The 16,930-nt window shown below is 41.4% G+C and overlaps 1 protein-coding gene across 1 annotated transcript in view; it reads right to left on the bottom strand.

Moving 5' to 3' along the window:
- The window catches only part of FGD5 (FYVE, RhoGEF and PH domain containing 5), an 85,977-nt gene that overhangs the window by 28,913 nt on the left and 40,134 nt on the right, over positions 1 to 16,930 (bottom strand). Inside the window, exons 6-10 of the mRNA XM_018068637.2 lie at positions 7,911 to 8,062; positions 5,812 to 5,968; positions 5,316 to 5,403; positions 2,420 to 2,470; positions 882 to 940 (exon numbers count right to left, since the gene is read on the bottom strand). Coding sequence (XP_017924126.2) covers positions 882 to 940; positions 2,420 to 2,470; positions 5,316 to 5,403; positions 5,812 to 5,968; positions 7,911 to 8,062 — 507 coding nt within the window. The remainder of the gene's footprint in view (positions 1 to 881; positions 941 to 2,419; positions 2,471 to 5,315; positions 5,404 to 5,811; positions 5,969 to 7,910; positions 8,063 to 16,930) is intronic.

The following is a 16,930-nucleotide window of genomic DNA, read 5'->3' as shown; positions in this document are numbered from 1 at the left end:
CCTCCCCAAGGAATTCACCAGCTGTTAACAGCAACAATGATTTATATCTCCTAGCATCGCAGGGCCTCTAACAGATCAGTAGATGTTCAGTGAGCAATACAAACTCTGCTTAGTTCATCTCCTGGAGTTACAGATAGACATAATGCTCTCGGTGATGGTGGGCCTTACACCTCTGTTTGCACATCTGTAAATTGCAAGTAATATTTTCCTACCTGATGAAAATGCTGTGGAGATAGCTATTGTCATAATGTGCCTGAAAATCCTGGGTTAATAGTTCCCAGAGAAAAACCGCTACAGTGTTATTATCATAAAACAAAAAAAGCTAATAATGAGTCATTTATATTCATTTGTATTCATTAATATTCTGTGTTCATATTCAATGTTCCTGTCAGCTTTTCAGAGTGTAGTTTGATGAGCTGGTATATGGCAGCAGCAATCTTCCTCCTTCCCAGTACATACCAAGTCTAAATTATTGCTTAGAACTTTAACCAAATGCACAAGTTATTAACACTCTAAATTGACTGACATTGTTCAGTTTCTTCTGTAATTAGAGTAATTATTTGCCTTTTTTTTTTTAAATCTGAGAGAAAGAAAAGACGTGCTGGCTGTCTAGAAATAGAACCCTGAAAATTCCCACCTGTTCCTTTATTGCTTTGCATAGCATTTCAGTAACCCCCAAGAGAGAAACAAAATTGTGCTGCTGGCTATGGTGTCTTACACCATAGGGCATAGACCTACTTCATATCTGCAATACTGTAACCCAGATCTGTATAAGCCTTTGAGTTTCACCATGGAGGAGGATTCAGAATTTAGCGGAGATACATATTCACTACAGCAGATGTCCAACAGTATTGATCAGGAGAGCTCATGGTAGGACTCACCGCTTGGAGCATGCTGTCATTGGCTCGGTCCGTGATTTCAGAAACAATGAATAAGGCAGCTGAGGAATTAAGCAAAACGAACACCACATATCACATAAAAGAGTAAGAGAACAGCCGAAATCCCTTCTGTTTGCAAGGGCATCCTTAAAAAACAAAAAGCTCAAGCTCCTTTGATTTCTTTGGCACCTTCATAATGCAACTGGGCAGAAAATTTGACATGGCACACAGTGCTGTCCTCCCTTCCTCCCTTCATCATTCCCTTCTCTCAAACTGCATCATACTTGTGATGACCCAGAGAGCTTATGAGGTCCCTTTTAAGCACCTAGTGTGGCACAAAATCTTGCAATGTTTTCTAGTTGCAGATTTTTGGCAACTGGAGCTTGTGGTAGGGAGAGATGTACAGTTTAAGGTGTACCTTTTACTGCTGAGGGAGAGGACATGGCATCCCTTTCAGAATGAAATGTGTATGAAGTGGTGACATGAATTAAATCCTGGATTCTCCACTGACAAACAACCTGGAATAGAGTATGTTTGCTGGCCCTGAGAGCAGTGGCATAACATGGCTTGGGTCTTTATTTCACATCCCTTCCGTTGTGAAACAGGGCTTCCTATCAAACCTGGGAGCATGCTAATGATTGCTGGCCAGAAATGGGACAAGCATGTGCTAACCACAAACAAGATAGGCAATTGTGGCCAGAGGGCTTGAGGGTCCACCTTGGTGTTCTTTAAATTACTAGTATAGCTGTAGTTCTACTGTCACTGACTAGAGTCCGAAATCTTGCATGTCTCTACTCTTGGTCAGAACAGACTGACTGAATTTCAGACAGCCACAGACATTATTCCTATGACTTGGTTTGGATTTACACTCAGTGTAAGAGAAGTGAACTAGTTTCATTAATACAATGTTATTGCTGCTTACTCCAGCCTGGAACCTACTCCCACAGAGGCCACAGCTAAACCTTGCTTTGACTTCAGTGGGAGTAAGAGGCTTCTGTTTTATCTGTCTCGTGTTGGAAAGGATGATGTTAACAGCTGAACATCTGGATTTATTCTTGATTATGCAGAACTGATTTTTATGTAATGTCTTTCAAGTTTATGTAGGCTTAAGGAATCCAGAATAGAGATACACGATTCAAATCTCCCGGGTTTCTCCGAAGTTCACAGAGCGTAGCAGGCACACCATAGATAACAGTACAAAAACAAGCAGGTGGAGCCATCCCAGTTCACTTTACAATGACCAGGCCAGATGTGGACAAAGCAAAAGAGGACTAGGATTTCCTCAATGACTGGGCCAGAACTACAGTGTCTGCACCATGCCTGTATAGATGATATTTTCTTCTTCCATAAGTCCATAGGAAGCCTACGTTTCAATGAGAAAAGGGTTCTTGTCCTAAATAACTTGTCTAAATTAGTAATCAGTTCTTACAGATCTTACATTTAACCTACTAACACAAAATGTTCAAAATAGTCATATACTACCAGTGTAGGTCTTGTGCCTCTTTACAAGCAGCATTTTTGTTCTACCCATTTCATTTTACCTTGTGTGGCTTCATACTCTGTAGAATCAGGACAAAGATTATTCAAGTAATCTGTAGAAAATAATCCAACAAACACAGACATCCAATAATCAGAATACAGATTGACATAATTTGTAGTGCTGTTAGCTAAAACATAAAATCCTAATCACAGAATCCTAGAATGGTTTGGGTTGGAAGGGACCTTAAGGATCACCTTGTTCCAACCCTCCTGCCATGGGCAGGCACACCTTCCACTAGCCCACGTTGCTCCAAGCCCTGTTCAACCTGGCCTTGGACACTTCCAGGGATGTCCCACATTACTTTGTTGCCAAATAATTATATATAGCATATTGCCAAAGAAAAACTCATCTTTGACTGCATTCTACTTTGAGAATCAATGCAAGACCACTGATACAGATTTGAACTCCTCATATAATTTGGCAGGTATAAATGAATAAACAGTGACAACAATATTTCTCAGTCTGGAGAATTGCTGAGTAGCACCACTTTACAAATATTTGTTTTTCTAATGAATTCTGTTTTCCTATCTGAATTAATGCTATATTTATAGTTATAATAAATAAATCATATGCTTTTTATGGGCTTTTTTATGAGGAGATTCTGGTGCTAGGGTTCAAATGATTACTACCAAACTCAGTCATATTCTGAAAATAGGTTCTGTAAAACAGATACAATAAGGCTTAGAGTTACAGCAGTTATATTTGCATTATATACAAACCTTTAACCTGTCTGGACTACTTTTCTTGGATCATATGCCTGTTCTGTGTCTGCATCTTTATGCTTTTAAAGAATGTAGCATGTGAGTGCCACAGCTCTAAAAGCCTAATCTAGAAATACCTCATTCTTATCTTGCTGATGAATCCTGACTCCTGAATTCTGCATCCAAGAAGTAGACCTCTGTGCTGATAATGGTGCTGTGCATGGATGTCTGTTTCCTTGAATGCCCTATCCATACACGTTTCTCTTTCTAGTGCTGTGCCCTCCCTGGCATCCTGAACTTTACCTGGCTTTTACCTGCATTCTGGAGAGCATCTGCCTGTACTCAGGCAGGCAGGAAAGGGGTTGTGCAGTGTCATCAGGCAATATTTAGTGTTCCTTTTCACTGCTACAAGCCCTGTTCTTAGCTATGGATTGAGTGGGCAAGTCCTTTTGGCTGTGGTGCATTAATTGGCAAGCAATATCCTAATAAATACCAGCCTTATCTGGTAGAAACAGCCAGTTATGAACACACAAATACACCTGAGAATCTGAAAGATTGCACTGTTCCAGACTCCCTCTGTCCTAACAGGCAAAGAGTGGCTTGGTTTCTTGAGGTGAAGAACTGAAGCAGTAAAACTATTTTCTGTAATATCTTAATCCAGCAGACCTTATCTCACTACACACAAAAGTTTTCATTTTCCCAGTTTCTGTCAGTACCTAGGACAAGGAGGACCTGAAGTTGCTTCAAGCATAGATGAAATCTAATCACTGGAGCTTCACTGAAGCCCTTCCAGCTTTCTTCCAAAATACCATGCTGCATGTTTGCAATTTATTCTTCTGGACCACAGAAATGGGAAGAGAAAACAGAGGATAGTGGGGGTATTTCTGATGGGGATATGCCAATTCCTTTTACTTTGATGCAGTATTTGTGTGCATGCACTACTGTAAGAATCATGTGAGACTGCTAAGTACTGCAAGCCACAAGTCTGGGAAGTTACCCTTAATGTAGACACATCCAGAGAGGGAAGCAAGTCAGACAGGAATAAAGTCCTACTATTGGCATCTGGTGTTCGTTTGTATTGCTCGTACTAAAAAAGCAAACCCAGCTGAGAATAATGAGTTGCATCCTTGATCAAAGTGTCTGGAGCATGAAGAAACTGATGTTAATCTATGCTGTCAATAAAGTTTTCATATGGTCACTTTGTTCTGCTGCATTTATAGGACCCCCTTCTAGTATTCCATGCCCTTCATTGGCTGTATGGGCAGGGTTTATGGCTTCCTTTTTACTGTCCCATGCATAACTCATCTTGTATCTCTCTTCACCCCCTTAAATACATACTCCCAAAGCACTTCTCCATCTTTATGTCTTTGGATCCTTGCTCTTTTGTGTTCTGACTAAATTACTTGACAACACTGGGACTCATTGTTACATTTCCTTCCCCAGCCAGTTCTAAACTTCCCAATTCCCTCTAGGGCCACATCCTGCTTCAGAAAGCCTGCTCCCCTCACAGGCTCAGGCTTGCTAGATTTGCTGTGGCTTGCAGAGAAGGAACACAACCCCCCCTGGAGAGACTCCAGGTGGGAGTTATACATATGGTCCTGAATGTAAAGGGAAGCTATTACTGTAAATGTAAAATCTGTTAATGTGAATTTGTATCTCTGCCTCCTACAATGCAGCAAAACTGGACTGGGTTTTTGACTTATCGCTAGCCTTAGGTGTGCTGTTCACAGGACTTAGGGTACAGTACTGAGTACCACTGCTTTGTTGATGAAGGAGGTGGTACTTGCCACTGTCATGCAGGATGCAGTGTAGAGTATCCTTGCTGAGGCCAACTGTCTTCTACTGTCTCTGATAATTGCTCTTGACACAATAAAAAATCAAGCCTGTTTGCTGGCAGTGAGGCTGAACTCTGCCTCTTCTGATTCACAGAAAGAAAAAGCCAAGATGGAATGGCTAAAAGCATCTGACTACACTTTTTTGTGACCTTTCAACATGGCTGTCTTGAAGAAGTGCCTACCTCTTCCCAGGCTCCCTGACATTTCCTGTATCCTGTACTAAGCATACTGAAGTTCCCAGGAAATCCCACACTGCTTTAGCTCTATTTTAGCTGTCTTGGCATCAATGTGAGGCACAGTGGAGGCACAGAACATCTTGGCTGTGTTTCCATTGGGTACTTTTGAGAGTGATTTTACTGACCTGTGAGCAGCACACGATACTGGAAGACACGCTGCACCACTTTCAAAAGCTGGTGTTTCACACTCTGAGGGCTATCACCAGAGCTCTGCTGTCCTCAGTGGAGGGGAAAGAAAACACAAAGAGCAGGGGAATGTGAGCTCAACACCAAACTATCGCCATAGGTATAGTTATTAACTCTAACACATCCTCAAAGAGCTTGATAAGTTAATAAGTGACTGAGAAACCACTTCACTATGTTTCAACAAAATATACTCACAGATCTGTAAATTCACCAACATACATTCTGTGTGCAAACACAGGGGTATATGGGCAACAGATACAGAAACAGAAACACATCATGCACAAGTGAACTTCTCACTTCAGTTCTAGCACCAGGATCTGTGAAAATTCTACCCTATGTGTGAATACTGGTGGAGTTGCAGAAAAAAGTATCTTTTGAGTATTCCCCATGGCAAAGCCATGCATTAGTGCAAGTAAAAAAACATGGGAGCCTTACCTCAAACTCCTGCATCATGGTAGCCAGTTGGGAATATTTAAGGCACATTTCATCTAGCAAAGACAAATTCCTGTCAAACTGCACAATGTATGCTGTGTGGTGATTCAGCCTTGATTTTCTGGAGAGAAAAACATCAGCAACTTTCTGGTGTTCCTCCCTACGTCCACAGAAAGAAAAGAAGAAGCAAATAAGTAACTAACTAACTAACTAACTAAATAAAAAGAAGCAGAGTGATACTTCCTTCTCATTGTATTAGATGCCCAGTGGCTCAGCACACTATGCAGCTACTAGGTTAAATGGCAGGAAAGAGGGAGTGCTTCTGTGACAGACTGGACAACACCACGGGCTGCTATAGAACGGGCACCGTAAGGAGGTGGTCCTTTGGCTGTGCCTCTGCCACAGCAGCACCATGTGTCCATAGCGGCCCCTTCCAGGATACAGCTCCTGCTTCTGTAAACAGACCCTTCAGCTGCTGCAGTGCTTTGAGCAATGTTTGTGGGGGAGAATATGACATCTTCTGTTGTAATACCAGATCTTCAGGTCTCCTTCACTGCCCGCTTCTCAGCACTGCCTCACCACCATCTGTCTCAGATGCACGGTATTGAAATTTTTATTGAGCATGTACAAGGAGAGAACAGAACAAAATCTGAGATCACAAAAGAGAAATCATACTTAATAGAGCAACATGAGTTCCTGGGAATGTCCAGAACAACACGGGTGTCTGGGGCAGCGAAGGCATAGGGAAGGACTTACTGGAAGCTTCAAGCACGGTGGAGACCTGGGACCCTGTATGAGTGCAGATCTGTCACATATGTCATTCTGTTGCATTGGCACCATTTGCAATATAGTCCTGTTTTACGGAGTAAAACAGAATGCCACAGAATAGTTCTGGACAGAATCTTAGAGCAGTTCCAGTTGTGTCCCTTTTGTCTTAGGGAACATGTAGCATGCTGTTAGAATAGGGCTGTGGCTTCTTTAGAACACGAGTCGTTTTATATCCCAGCTGGAAACACCACTTCTGTTTGTGTTACAAGTGTGTAAATCATAAATCATTGATGACATGGTCTTTCTGCCAATAGCCCCTGGGTGGACACAAACCAATACACAACTCCCTTTAGCCTTTTCTTTCCTTGTTGTGTGCTTTGACTTGGAAGTACAGAGCTGATGAGGAGAGCTGTGCCCTGCATTTAAGGTTGTTACTGAAAAATTCTCCTCATCTAACTGACTTCCTTAACTGCTCAGTGGCAGTGCTGAGGTAGGATCAGCCATTGTCCATGACCACTGTCTCCTGGAGTCCAGCAAGGTGGAGGTGTGGGGCTGCAGGGTCCATCGGAAGCTGGGAAAGCCAGAGTCATTCAGTCTAGGCCAGGGGCCGTGCTGGCTGCTGTAGGTTCAGTCAGCTTGGGTCTGCTGAGGTAATTTCTCTTAGATGTTTTTATTTCGGCAGTTTGGTAGAATAGAGCCTGGAAGCTGGCTTAAGTCAGAGGTCTCTTTAACTGAATGAATTTTGGAGCTTTGTCTGTCTTAGGCATGATCTTATTCTTTCATGGAAAGACTTCGCCCTGTAAGGATGTTTGGCTTAGGTGGAGTCCCTCAGCAGGCTGCCAGCGTCTGTTTGGCTTGGAAGCCCAGCCTTGGTGCTGGGAGCGAGGGGCTGTCCCTCATCTGAGAGCTGCACAGCTGCTATGTAGATTTCTGTAAGCAGATGATCTTTAGGATCTGATCTCTGCTGTTCCTGCTTCCCAGAGCATGAGTCTACGACCTTCAGGCCAGGAGTGTGAAGCCACTTGTGATAACTATGAACTGGCAGAGGGGAATGCATACAAAGCAGGCTATCCTCACACTGACTGATGGAGCCATTTCAGGGTCATGGGCTATAACTGCACAAATATTTCAGTATTTGATTTTTTAGCCTGACAGCCTCTACATTTACTTCCTTCCTGTCTGTATGCAAAATCTGCTGAAGTAGTTCAGGTTCTACTCCTTTCATCTCTACTGGAATCCCAGCCTCCCTGGTGGGGTCAAGGGAACAGCAATGAGTTCACCCATCTGCTGTGGAAGGTATGTTAAGGCCATTGAACCATGCCATCGGTACGTACCATTTAAGGACTCTCTCTTCCAGTTCTCCCAGGATGTCTTGGTGTAATTCATAAATTTCAGGGAGTTCATTTAAGCCCTGCTTGAGTTTAACAACTTCTTGTTCATTTTCATCATTTTCTCCAAGCACTTTCAAGATGCCTTCATAGAAATTCTGTGAAAAATGATATGGAAATTGGGCATACAGACTTAAAATACTTTTTCTGAAATGATTATTACAATTTCTTGATTCTTAAACTATGCTTCCTAGGAATTAAAAGATATGCCATAAACTGCGATAGAGTGTGTTAAGTATGGCAAGGAGATCATAGCACATGTTTTCTTCTATCCATTAGTTCATACACATTTTCAGCTGAATTCCCCAATGCTGTCAACCTAATATTGAACATTTCACTTGATCAAGCCATCAGACCCTTATGCATACAATGAGTTTGGTATCTGTTTATTTACTTTGCCTTTTACCACTTCTTTTCTTGGTGTAGTTGGTTTCATTTTTATAGTGTTTCTTAATCCCAAACATACTTTTTAAAAATGAAGGATGAGATTGTCCTATTGGTTCATTGCATCCAACAGCTTGACATGAAAAACATGAATGTCTACATGCCTTGTGCTAGAATTTGCAACACTTCTGAACTTAAAAAGAGGAAGAAGCTATAAATTTAAGCTGTGGAACAAATAATTTTCCCTATGAAACTTAATTGGGTCCTTTATTCCTTGTATTAAAAATGGTTTTAATCTTGAAGTGGTTTATAAATTACATGGGCACATATGTAGCCAGCTCTGGTACATAATAGGGCACCTATTTAAGAGTACATAGCAAAAGGTTTCCCCAGCTTTGAGCTGGAAGTGAGAAATAAGGCTTCCATCTGAAACTCCAGTGATAAGATCCCAGGCATTAGAAAATCACCCCAGCAGCAGCCAGCAAATATTTTGAAGGTAAACCATTGCTTAAAGTCTCCTGCATTCAGAGCTCTCAATGCTGAAATGTTTTCAGGTCAAAGCCTGATTCCTACAGAATCCTTCTTCTCTGACTCAGACTTGTAAAGGGGCCTTTGCCATCACCTGGATACAACTGAGAGACTTTGGCCAATGTGCTGCCATGGCCCTTTCCAGGTTCTTACCAGCCACTGCTGTTACCCCTGCCTGCTGGTGCCACACGTGTCCCCTCTTCACAGGCAATGGCTAGAGAAGCTCAGGTACTTCAAGCTGCCTGGGCTTTGGGGAGGTCTGAATCAAACTGTGGCAGTGGGTGCAAGGTGAGGCACAACACAGGGCAGGCAGGCTGATGCTGTGCACAGGTATAGCTTTGCTGCTGAGCAGCGTGGGGCAGGTTCCTAACCCAGGGGCTCTGCCTGCCTTTGCAGGAGCCAAGGTGCTGTCACCACATGCTGTATCTCCATAGCAGTAGCTGGTGGTCAAAAGCAGCAGCTTTCATTCAGTGAAACTAACAGAGTGTGATTTCAGCACCCACTTCTTCAGTATTGCTACAAAGTACAAGTGATAGGAGAGCATTAGTGCAGTATTCAGTGTTTGCCTGAGGACAGTCCTCAGGCAAACCTGTTTAGAGGTTAAATTATCCTCTGTATTCCCTGTAAGGAGATGACCCTGTGTGTTTCCTCTATCAGGGTCAGGTTGGGCTCTTACTGTTGAATTTCCCATTTTTTCTAGTCAGCTCTACATGGTCAAAGTATCTAAATCTCAGTTTTTCTATGAAAATAAGTGAACAATTAAAAATCTAAGTGCACCCCAGTTTGTGATGAGAGCAGAAACTAGGCATTCATATACAGTTGCTTAGAAACTAAACCTGTGAGTTCCTTTTCCAGTCTTTTTTCTGCATCCCAATAAGTCATGAAGTGCATGGAGCTTTTATTGCACAAGATGAGGAAAAAGGGATAAAACTGAAAACCAGAGTAAATACTCAAAACAGCTCAACAGAAAGGCCACATTAACTGTGAGGTTTGAAAGCTCCTGATGACTTCTTTCGGTGTAGCAGCTGCAGACTAGGAGATTGCAAAGCTTCCTTCCCTATAAAAATACTAGCTGTCCTTATCTGACCTTCCTTTCCTTTTTTCCCCTGTATGTGAAGGTAAGGCATTGCAGCATTCCCTCTTATTGCCAGCCAGCCTACAAATGCTGGCCTTTTCCAGTAAGTACCTCAAACAGGGTATTGTTTTTAAATTCAGCATTAAAAATACTTGAACTGAGGCTTTGTAGCTGAATATACTTAGATTCACTGACTTTGAAGCCAGGAGGGACTGGATCTTATCACATTGATATGATATGATCTTGTGCGGTCTAGTCAGTAGTCCAGAACACAAGATGAGAATATGGCATTACTAGGAAAACAACCAACTTTGAATTAAGACAGAGCCTTCCGCGTGTTATGGATAGGGTAACATTGCATCCTAAGTTAAAAAAGCAAGTCCCAATAGGGACTCCTGGTGATCTCATGAAGGCTCAGGTAGTTCAAAACCACATACAAAGCCCAGGCATCTAGTCACAGCAGAGCTGGTGTTAAAGCCATGGTTGCAACCTGTCCAACTAAGGCCATCACACCAGGAGTTGTTTTTTCCACCCGGTTTGCGCTGAGCTGTGCTCCAACCTGATGCAGATCTACTATGAAGGAAAGCTCTGGTGTCTGACCAGTCTGGCCAGATCCATGCTGCGAATGTGTTTTTTCACATGTGTCTCCACGAATAGTGTTATTATTAAAACTAATGGTTTTTAAAAAATATATTAAAAAAACTCTCTGTCTACCCACAGATGCAAGTTCATCAGATAAAAAAAATACCGCTGCTTTAACAATCACTGAGAAGGTTATTCTGCTGGATGAGTTAATAGAAATGGCAGCTAGATTTTTCCATTCAGAGACAATTTCCTGGCCTCCTACTCCACTATGTGATGTGGCCAAATGTACTGTGAAAGGAAGGAGGGGCTTGATAAAAGGAAATATCTAAGGTTGCACAGCTCATTGAAAGATGCCAAGCTGTTTCTGTCCAGCCCTGAACCAGGGTGGGATGGGTTGAGTATCTTCCTCTGTCAGGATCTAGTGATCAAGGAGCTTATTGCCAAAAAGGCAAATTCTGTTCCCTGAAGTTCAAAATTCCTCTCTCACCAGTAGGAACTGACTGTGGGCAAGAGCAGGTCTAAGTCTCCTCTGATTCATTCCTGGCTTTTCTGTTACTGTCAACTGCAATGTACACACTGACTCGCTATGAATTGGGATGACTGGACAATGTAATGGATACTAGCCAAAAGAAAAGTCACCCATACTATATGGGATTTAGCAACTATGACAGGTGAAGCATTTGTTTTCTGAAAAGCCACTAGAACTAGGCAAAAAAAGATTATGGTGACAATTTTCTTTTTGGTTAACTATATCCTAGATAAAACAATATTGTAAAAATTTCTGAAGGAGTATTACTATGTTTCCTAGTTATCTGGGTCTGATTTCCACCATGCGTCCTGCTATTAAATTTTCCATTTTTTCTGATGTGTGAGTTAGCCTATCTAACATCACGTTTCAGCTAGCATACACTCCAGAGACTTACCAATCAACTAAGCAAGTCAATCCGTCTTCTGGATGCTTTTCGTAACTCAAAGGAATCTGCAACCTTTCAAAGTCCTCGGTCATCATAATTAACACAGACTAGGGAAAGGGAAACAATCTAAAGGGTTCTTTCAGCTTTTTGTGCATGGGCAAGTGAATAGCTGTAGTAAGTTCACTACTGATGTGCTTAAGTAACCTATTATGTTACAGAGCTGTCATCTTTTCCAAATTAACATCGAACACATTGAACACTGTATTTGTCCATTTTCCACCACAGCTGAGCAACAAGATTAACACCCCTTTCCCACAGTATCTCAATGGATTTAATTAGTCATTAATTGCCTGCCCCCTTGATTATAATGAATTCTCAGACAAATTATTTAATTCCAGTTGCCTAGATAGCCAGCTTCCTAATGATTAATAAAAACCCTGCAGCATAACAGTAATCACTATAAACATCCATTAAAAAAATAATTATGTCACTGTTGAAAATGCTGAGTGCCTGGAAGGCCATTATTCAACTGCAGAGTGCTTTTGCAGTCTCACTAACTGTAATCAGTCACGGCAACTGAAGGTCTCCGAGTCTGTCACCCAAGCCCCATGTCTAAACTCAGAAGGTACCAAACACTGAGTCCATGTAATTCTCTGCTGGATCAAAACTTTCTGAGAACAGCTTCATGAACTGAAGTTGTTCAGTTTGAGGCTCTGGTGTGACAGCTACAGAGCTTAATCTCGTCCAGGGGCGGATGAGCCTACAGATCTCACTCCGGTCTTATGCCTGTACCTGCACCGGTATTTGTCTGTGCCTGGGAAAGCATAACCCAAGCCAGCTAGATGACATAAAAGGTTAGCAACTCTGCTATAAAAATACATTTTTGAAACATAAAACTTTTCATTGCATGTTGGGCACCCATAAATATGCCCTTTATAACCACCCAATGACCATATCCTTAATTTAACATCCCTGAAATAAACCCTACAAATAAGTAAGTGAAACGAAGAGGATCAAACCCAACAGCCACAAAGGAGGGATTTGTTGGATTTGTTTTTTTCTTCTTTTGTTTGTGCACATCACTAACACATACAAGTTACATTTTTACCCCCCAAGAATGCTTCTGAAGAATTCTATTCTCTGCTGGAAAGGAGGACTGTAACCTGGAACCTGTTATAAGAGTATGAGACAAGCAGGGTTAATTTCAACAACATCTCATGGTTTATGTGGAGCACAGCCTAACTGTCACATGCTTGGCTCCTGGAAGAGAATGTGATGCCCTCTCTGAGGTGATGAGGCTCACTGTAGGGCGCTGGGATATGAGATGCTTTATTGATGCTGGGAGTGCCTGACAATGCTAAGAGGAAATAGTGATTACAGGAGAGTTTAGGGGGGGAGAAAAAATTAGGTACCTAGCTCAGGGCTACAGAAAGGTACCCCGATTTACTTGGGATGAACAACCTGGAAACTTTTGTAGCAGGTAGTTATTTCCAGGTACTCTTTCAAAGAAGTCAGCAATGCCAGCAATGCACAGAGATTTTTGGTAGAGCACTTATCAAGGAAGTTCTCTGTCGGATTCAATATCTACACAAAATGCAGTGTTCTAATACACGAGCAAAAGGCGTAGTTAATAGGAGTTAGTTTTGGGTTTTGCTTCCAGGATTTTGTGAGCAGATGCAGAAACAGTAAGCTTGTGTATTATATCTCTCCAACAATGGGGGTGAATGTACTTTGGAACCCAGCTGCAAAAATCAGTTGTAGCGATCCTGTATGCATATCAAGAGCCATTTTGCAAGATGGATACATCCCATACATATTCAGATCTTTTTTGTGTTTCAGTCCGGCTGCCAGTTAGCCTTTATTAGCCTGAGAACATTTAACCTTGCAAGACCCCAGTGAAAGGAAGGAAAACTAATCTCTTGTCAGTTAAACCATTGTTTCAGGCAAGTATTTTCCCCAGGAGAGAAAACCTGCCTCTGTGTATGTGTGTATATGTATATATATATATCTGCTATGTCGGGTGATTCCTTTTCTTCAACTTCTACTTGAAAATAATTTGTAGTGCAGTAATTCAGTCTGGATCCAGAATATCTGTGTGTTTTTCTCTATATTACAGAGTAGACCAAGTTAGATCAGTTCATCCAATGGGGATGAATGAATGGGGATGAATGAATCCCTAGGGAATGGAGGACTATTGCAACCAGTCTAGTTGGGGTAGTCAGGAAATAACAGGACCAAAATTAGTCTCTACCTTCACTGTAAAAAGCTGATGGTTCTGCCACCTACAGTAGGCCAAAAGCAACTATGTAGATTAGAAAGGTGAGTATGCTGGAGGAGAGAAAGTCAGGATTTTGACTTAAAAGTGTAGCTAAACAGATAGCTCTATTTGAAAGAAAACCTTTTAAAATTGTCCAAGGAATGCTAGATCTCCTTGGTTTTCTGTTGTTATTTGTTCATCTTCTAAAACAACAGTGTAGACAATGCTAATCCAGTCATAATGGAAATCTTAGTTCTTGCATATTGACCATAATGGAAGGAGAATAGAAGGAGAAAGGAGTACACCATTAATATGAGCTTTGCCAATAGTAATATTTAGTCCTGTGGTTTGACCAGCAGTTGATCTGCCCATGGCAATTGAGGTTCCTTCTCCCTGGCTCTCAGCACTGTGTTCCTGACATCAGGCCTGCATTTGAGGCAGAAACCATGACTTTCTAGTAGAAGATGGTGACTGTAGAGCAAAGCCACTCTTTAACAGGTCAAGAGAAATATCTGAAATAAATAGTATTTCTGTGAACAAAAAGTGCACATTATACTAGAAGGACCAGATTGCTAGACTGTGGCTGGATTAGAAAAGCTCTGAATGCCTACAGTCTGAGTAATATGTTCCAGATCTTGAGTGCTGAAACAAAGTCTCTACCTGCTCTTTATTCCATTGTCTCACTGGGAGGAACAAAGCTTCTCCCTGCAGTCATGCACAAAGCAGAATAGAGCTCAACTGCTTCCCAGATTATGAATTATCTTCATGTTGTTGATAATGAGGGAAAGAAATCTTAACTCAAAAGGAGTCAATGCAATGCCTTGAAGAAGTTAATAATCTGCTGTTCTTGCAGCCACCTGCCAGAGAAAAACTATGTAAATTTATACCAACCAAAGGTCTGATCTCTATTGCTGTCATGGCTGAATCAGCTTTCTCTGCTTATACCTCTGGTCCATATCAAAGAACAAGAAAGGTCTGATGGGTGAATAAGTTCCCCTAGGATATTTCTACAAATTTCAAGAATATATTTGTGAGTTTCCATTATGGAACAACACTGGAAAAAAAAGTAAAAAGGAAGTGAGTGTAGAAAGCAGAAGTATTAGTGGAAAACCATGGGCATTTTTCTGCCTGAGTCCCCACCTGGGGATAGTGGCACTTCAGCTGCACAAATCCTGTCTGCACACAGCATGTTTACCTTGCTTACACCACAGTACCCACCTGGCATCCAGATTTTCATACTCTTCAGTAAAGTACATACATACATACATCAACATACATGCATCCAAAAGTCATTTTACTTGTATATCTAGAATTGCAATTGCTTCCCAAGTCAAGCTGATATTTTAATGGACTGATAATATTGGGAAGTCATTCATATTTGATGCTTTGTGAGGGGGCCAGGGAGGAAAACGTGAAATCTTGTTGCAACCCAAACTATGCAACTGAAGTCTATACTAATTGCATAAAATGGTGCAGGCTTTTACAACCATGTTCACTTTTAAAGTGAAGGTGGATTCAACAGACATTGCATATTGCAGAATCTAAGGGACATCTAGACATTACAGCTGAGAGGAGGCTGAAGAGTTCAAAGGAGGAGAATAAAGTCTCCATATTAAAGTTGAATGCAGACATGAGGCTCTGTACAGTATCCTGTGAGCCAGGTCTGACTCATGGTGGTGCTTGGAGGTATCTGCATCACAGCCATCAGCCTCTCTGCTAATGATGAAAGTGGCACCCCTGAATTAAAAAGTGGCACATCTCCTGTAGCAGACTGAATGACCCCTGCTCTGCATGAAACAGTGATCTTATGAAATTTCTCAATACTGAGCTCAGCAGAAACAATGCCAGATGAACAGCAGAAAATGCTATCGCAGCAGCCACAATTAGTCTCTTATCCTGCCATGCAGGGCACAATCTAGGTCAGGACCCCTGACCTCAGCACACATTCACATGCAGCCAAATACACACATTCATCCAAAACACTGCAAATGAATTTCAAAACCAGCAGGCTGTATCGTATGCACTGAGAATACTGTATCAGTGGGGCTTGTTTCCAGGGAATTGTCCTGATGCCAGATGTGCTAGTGTGGCTTCTCTCTCCTTTTAAGAGATAGACACATTATCTGAAAACTATTTTGGCTCAACATTCCTACTGTGGAAGCTCCGTGGCCAATACATAGCTATTTTCCCACTGCCGATAAACACAACAATGAATATATAAATGAGAAAAAAACCCAGGCTAAGTGAGTGAGGGCAAGCTATTCTTTGTAACAGTGTGTCTTTTAGGCTTTTATAAGAGCTTCAGAGGGTCTAACAACCAGCTAGTTCTTCATTTAGCCAGCATGTTCCACTCACTAAAACATTTGATTAGGAAAGTAATGACTTGATTGGTCCAGCAGAACTTTGAACATCATCCAAGAAATTTACAGTAATAAAAAAGACTCAGCAAATCATTCACTTGGAGTGTAAATAATTAGAAAGATGGAATTCTGTTTTGTCTAACATGTCCAAAGGTACATAACTACATAACAGGTATTTTTTGTTCTTGAGAATTTGCTACCCACAAGAATTCTGAAACTTGAGTTTAATCATGAGGCTGTCATGAATTAATGAGGCTGACTTTATGATAATCTGCATTTAGGTACCTTTGAGTTAGAGACTGGAGCACTATAATGATTTTGTTCTTTTTTATTTCCTAAGATTCATTTTGCAGTCAGAAGCCTTGGGATACCCAGTGTAGGGTTGAATTCCAAACTGTTCTGAAGGCTGGAGAACCAGCACATATCTATTCTATCATATTCGTATCCATGCCTTCATATACTTAGGAAGCATAAATCTGAGTCTTGGTGTTTCTAAGAATTGTGGTCCACTGTTATGAGGAAAATGTAAACCAGGAAATAGGATCAACTTTGAATGGGGATGTGCTGGGGCTGATGTTTTTTTTCAGTGCAGGGCTGTCTTTTAGGTACCTTAATTCAATAAATGCCTTGGAGGGAAGTAATAATGACCTCAAAGGGGTTTATGCATACAAAAAAAGGACGATTTTACGTACAAAAGCCAAAGGCAAAATAAAAATGAACATGGTACACTATAAAGCAAATGGTTGATTGCATACAGACTGGGATTGTGAGGCAATCTGAGTCACCCTAAATTTGATTTGTGCACATCTTGTAAACTCATTTGAAATAGACTAGCTGAAGGGAAGTATATGAACCAGACTCTC

The sequence above is a fragment of the Manacus vitellinus genome, unplaced genomic scaffold (genome assembly GCF_001715985.3).
Source record: "Manacus vitellinus isolate BGI_N305 unplaced genomic scaffold, ASM171598v3 scaffold_14_pilon, whole genome shotgun sequence".
NCBI lineage: Eukaryota > Metazoa > Chordata > Aves > Passeriformes > Pipridae > Manacus > Manacus vitellinus.
Note: the sequence above shows the minus strand (reverse complement) of the source record. Positions and strands in the feature narration are given on the sequence as shown.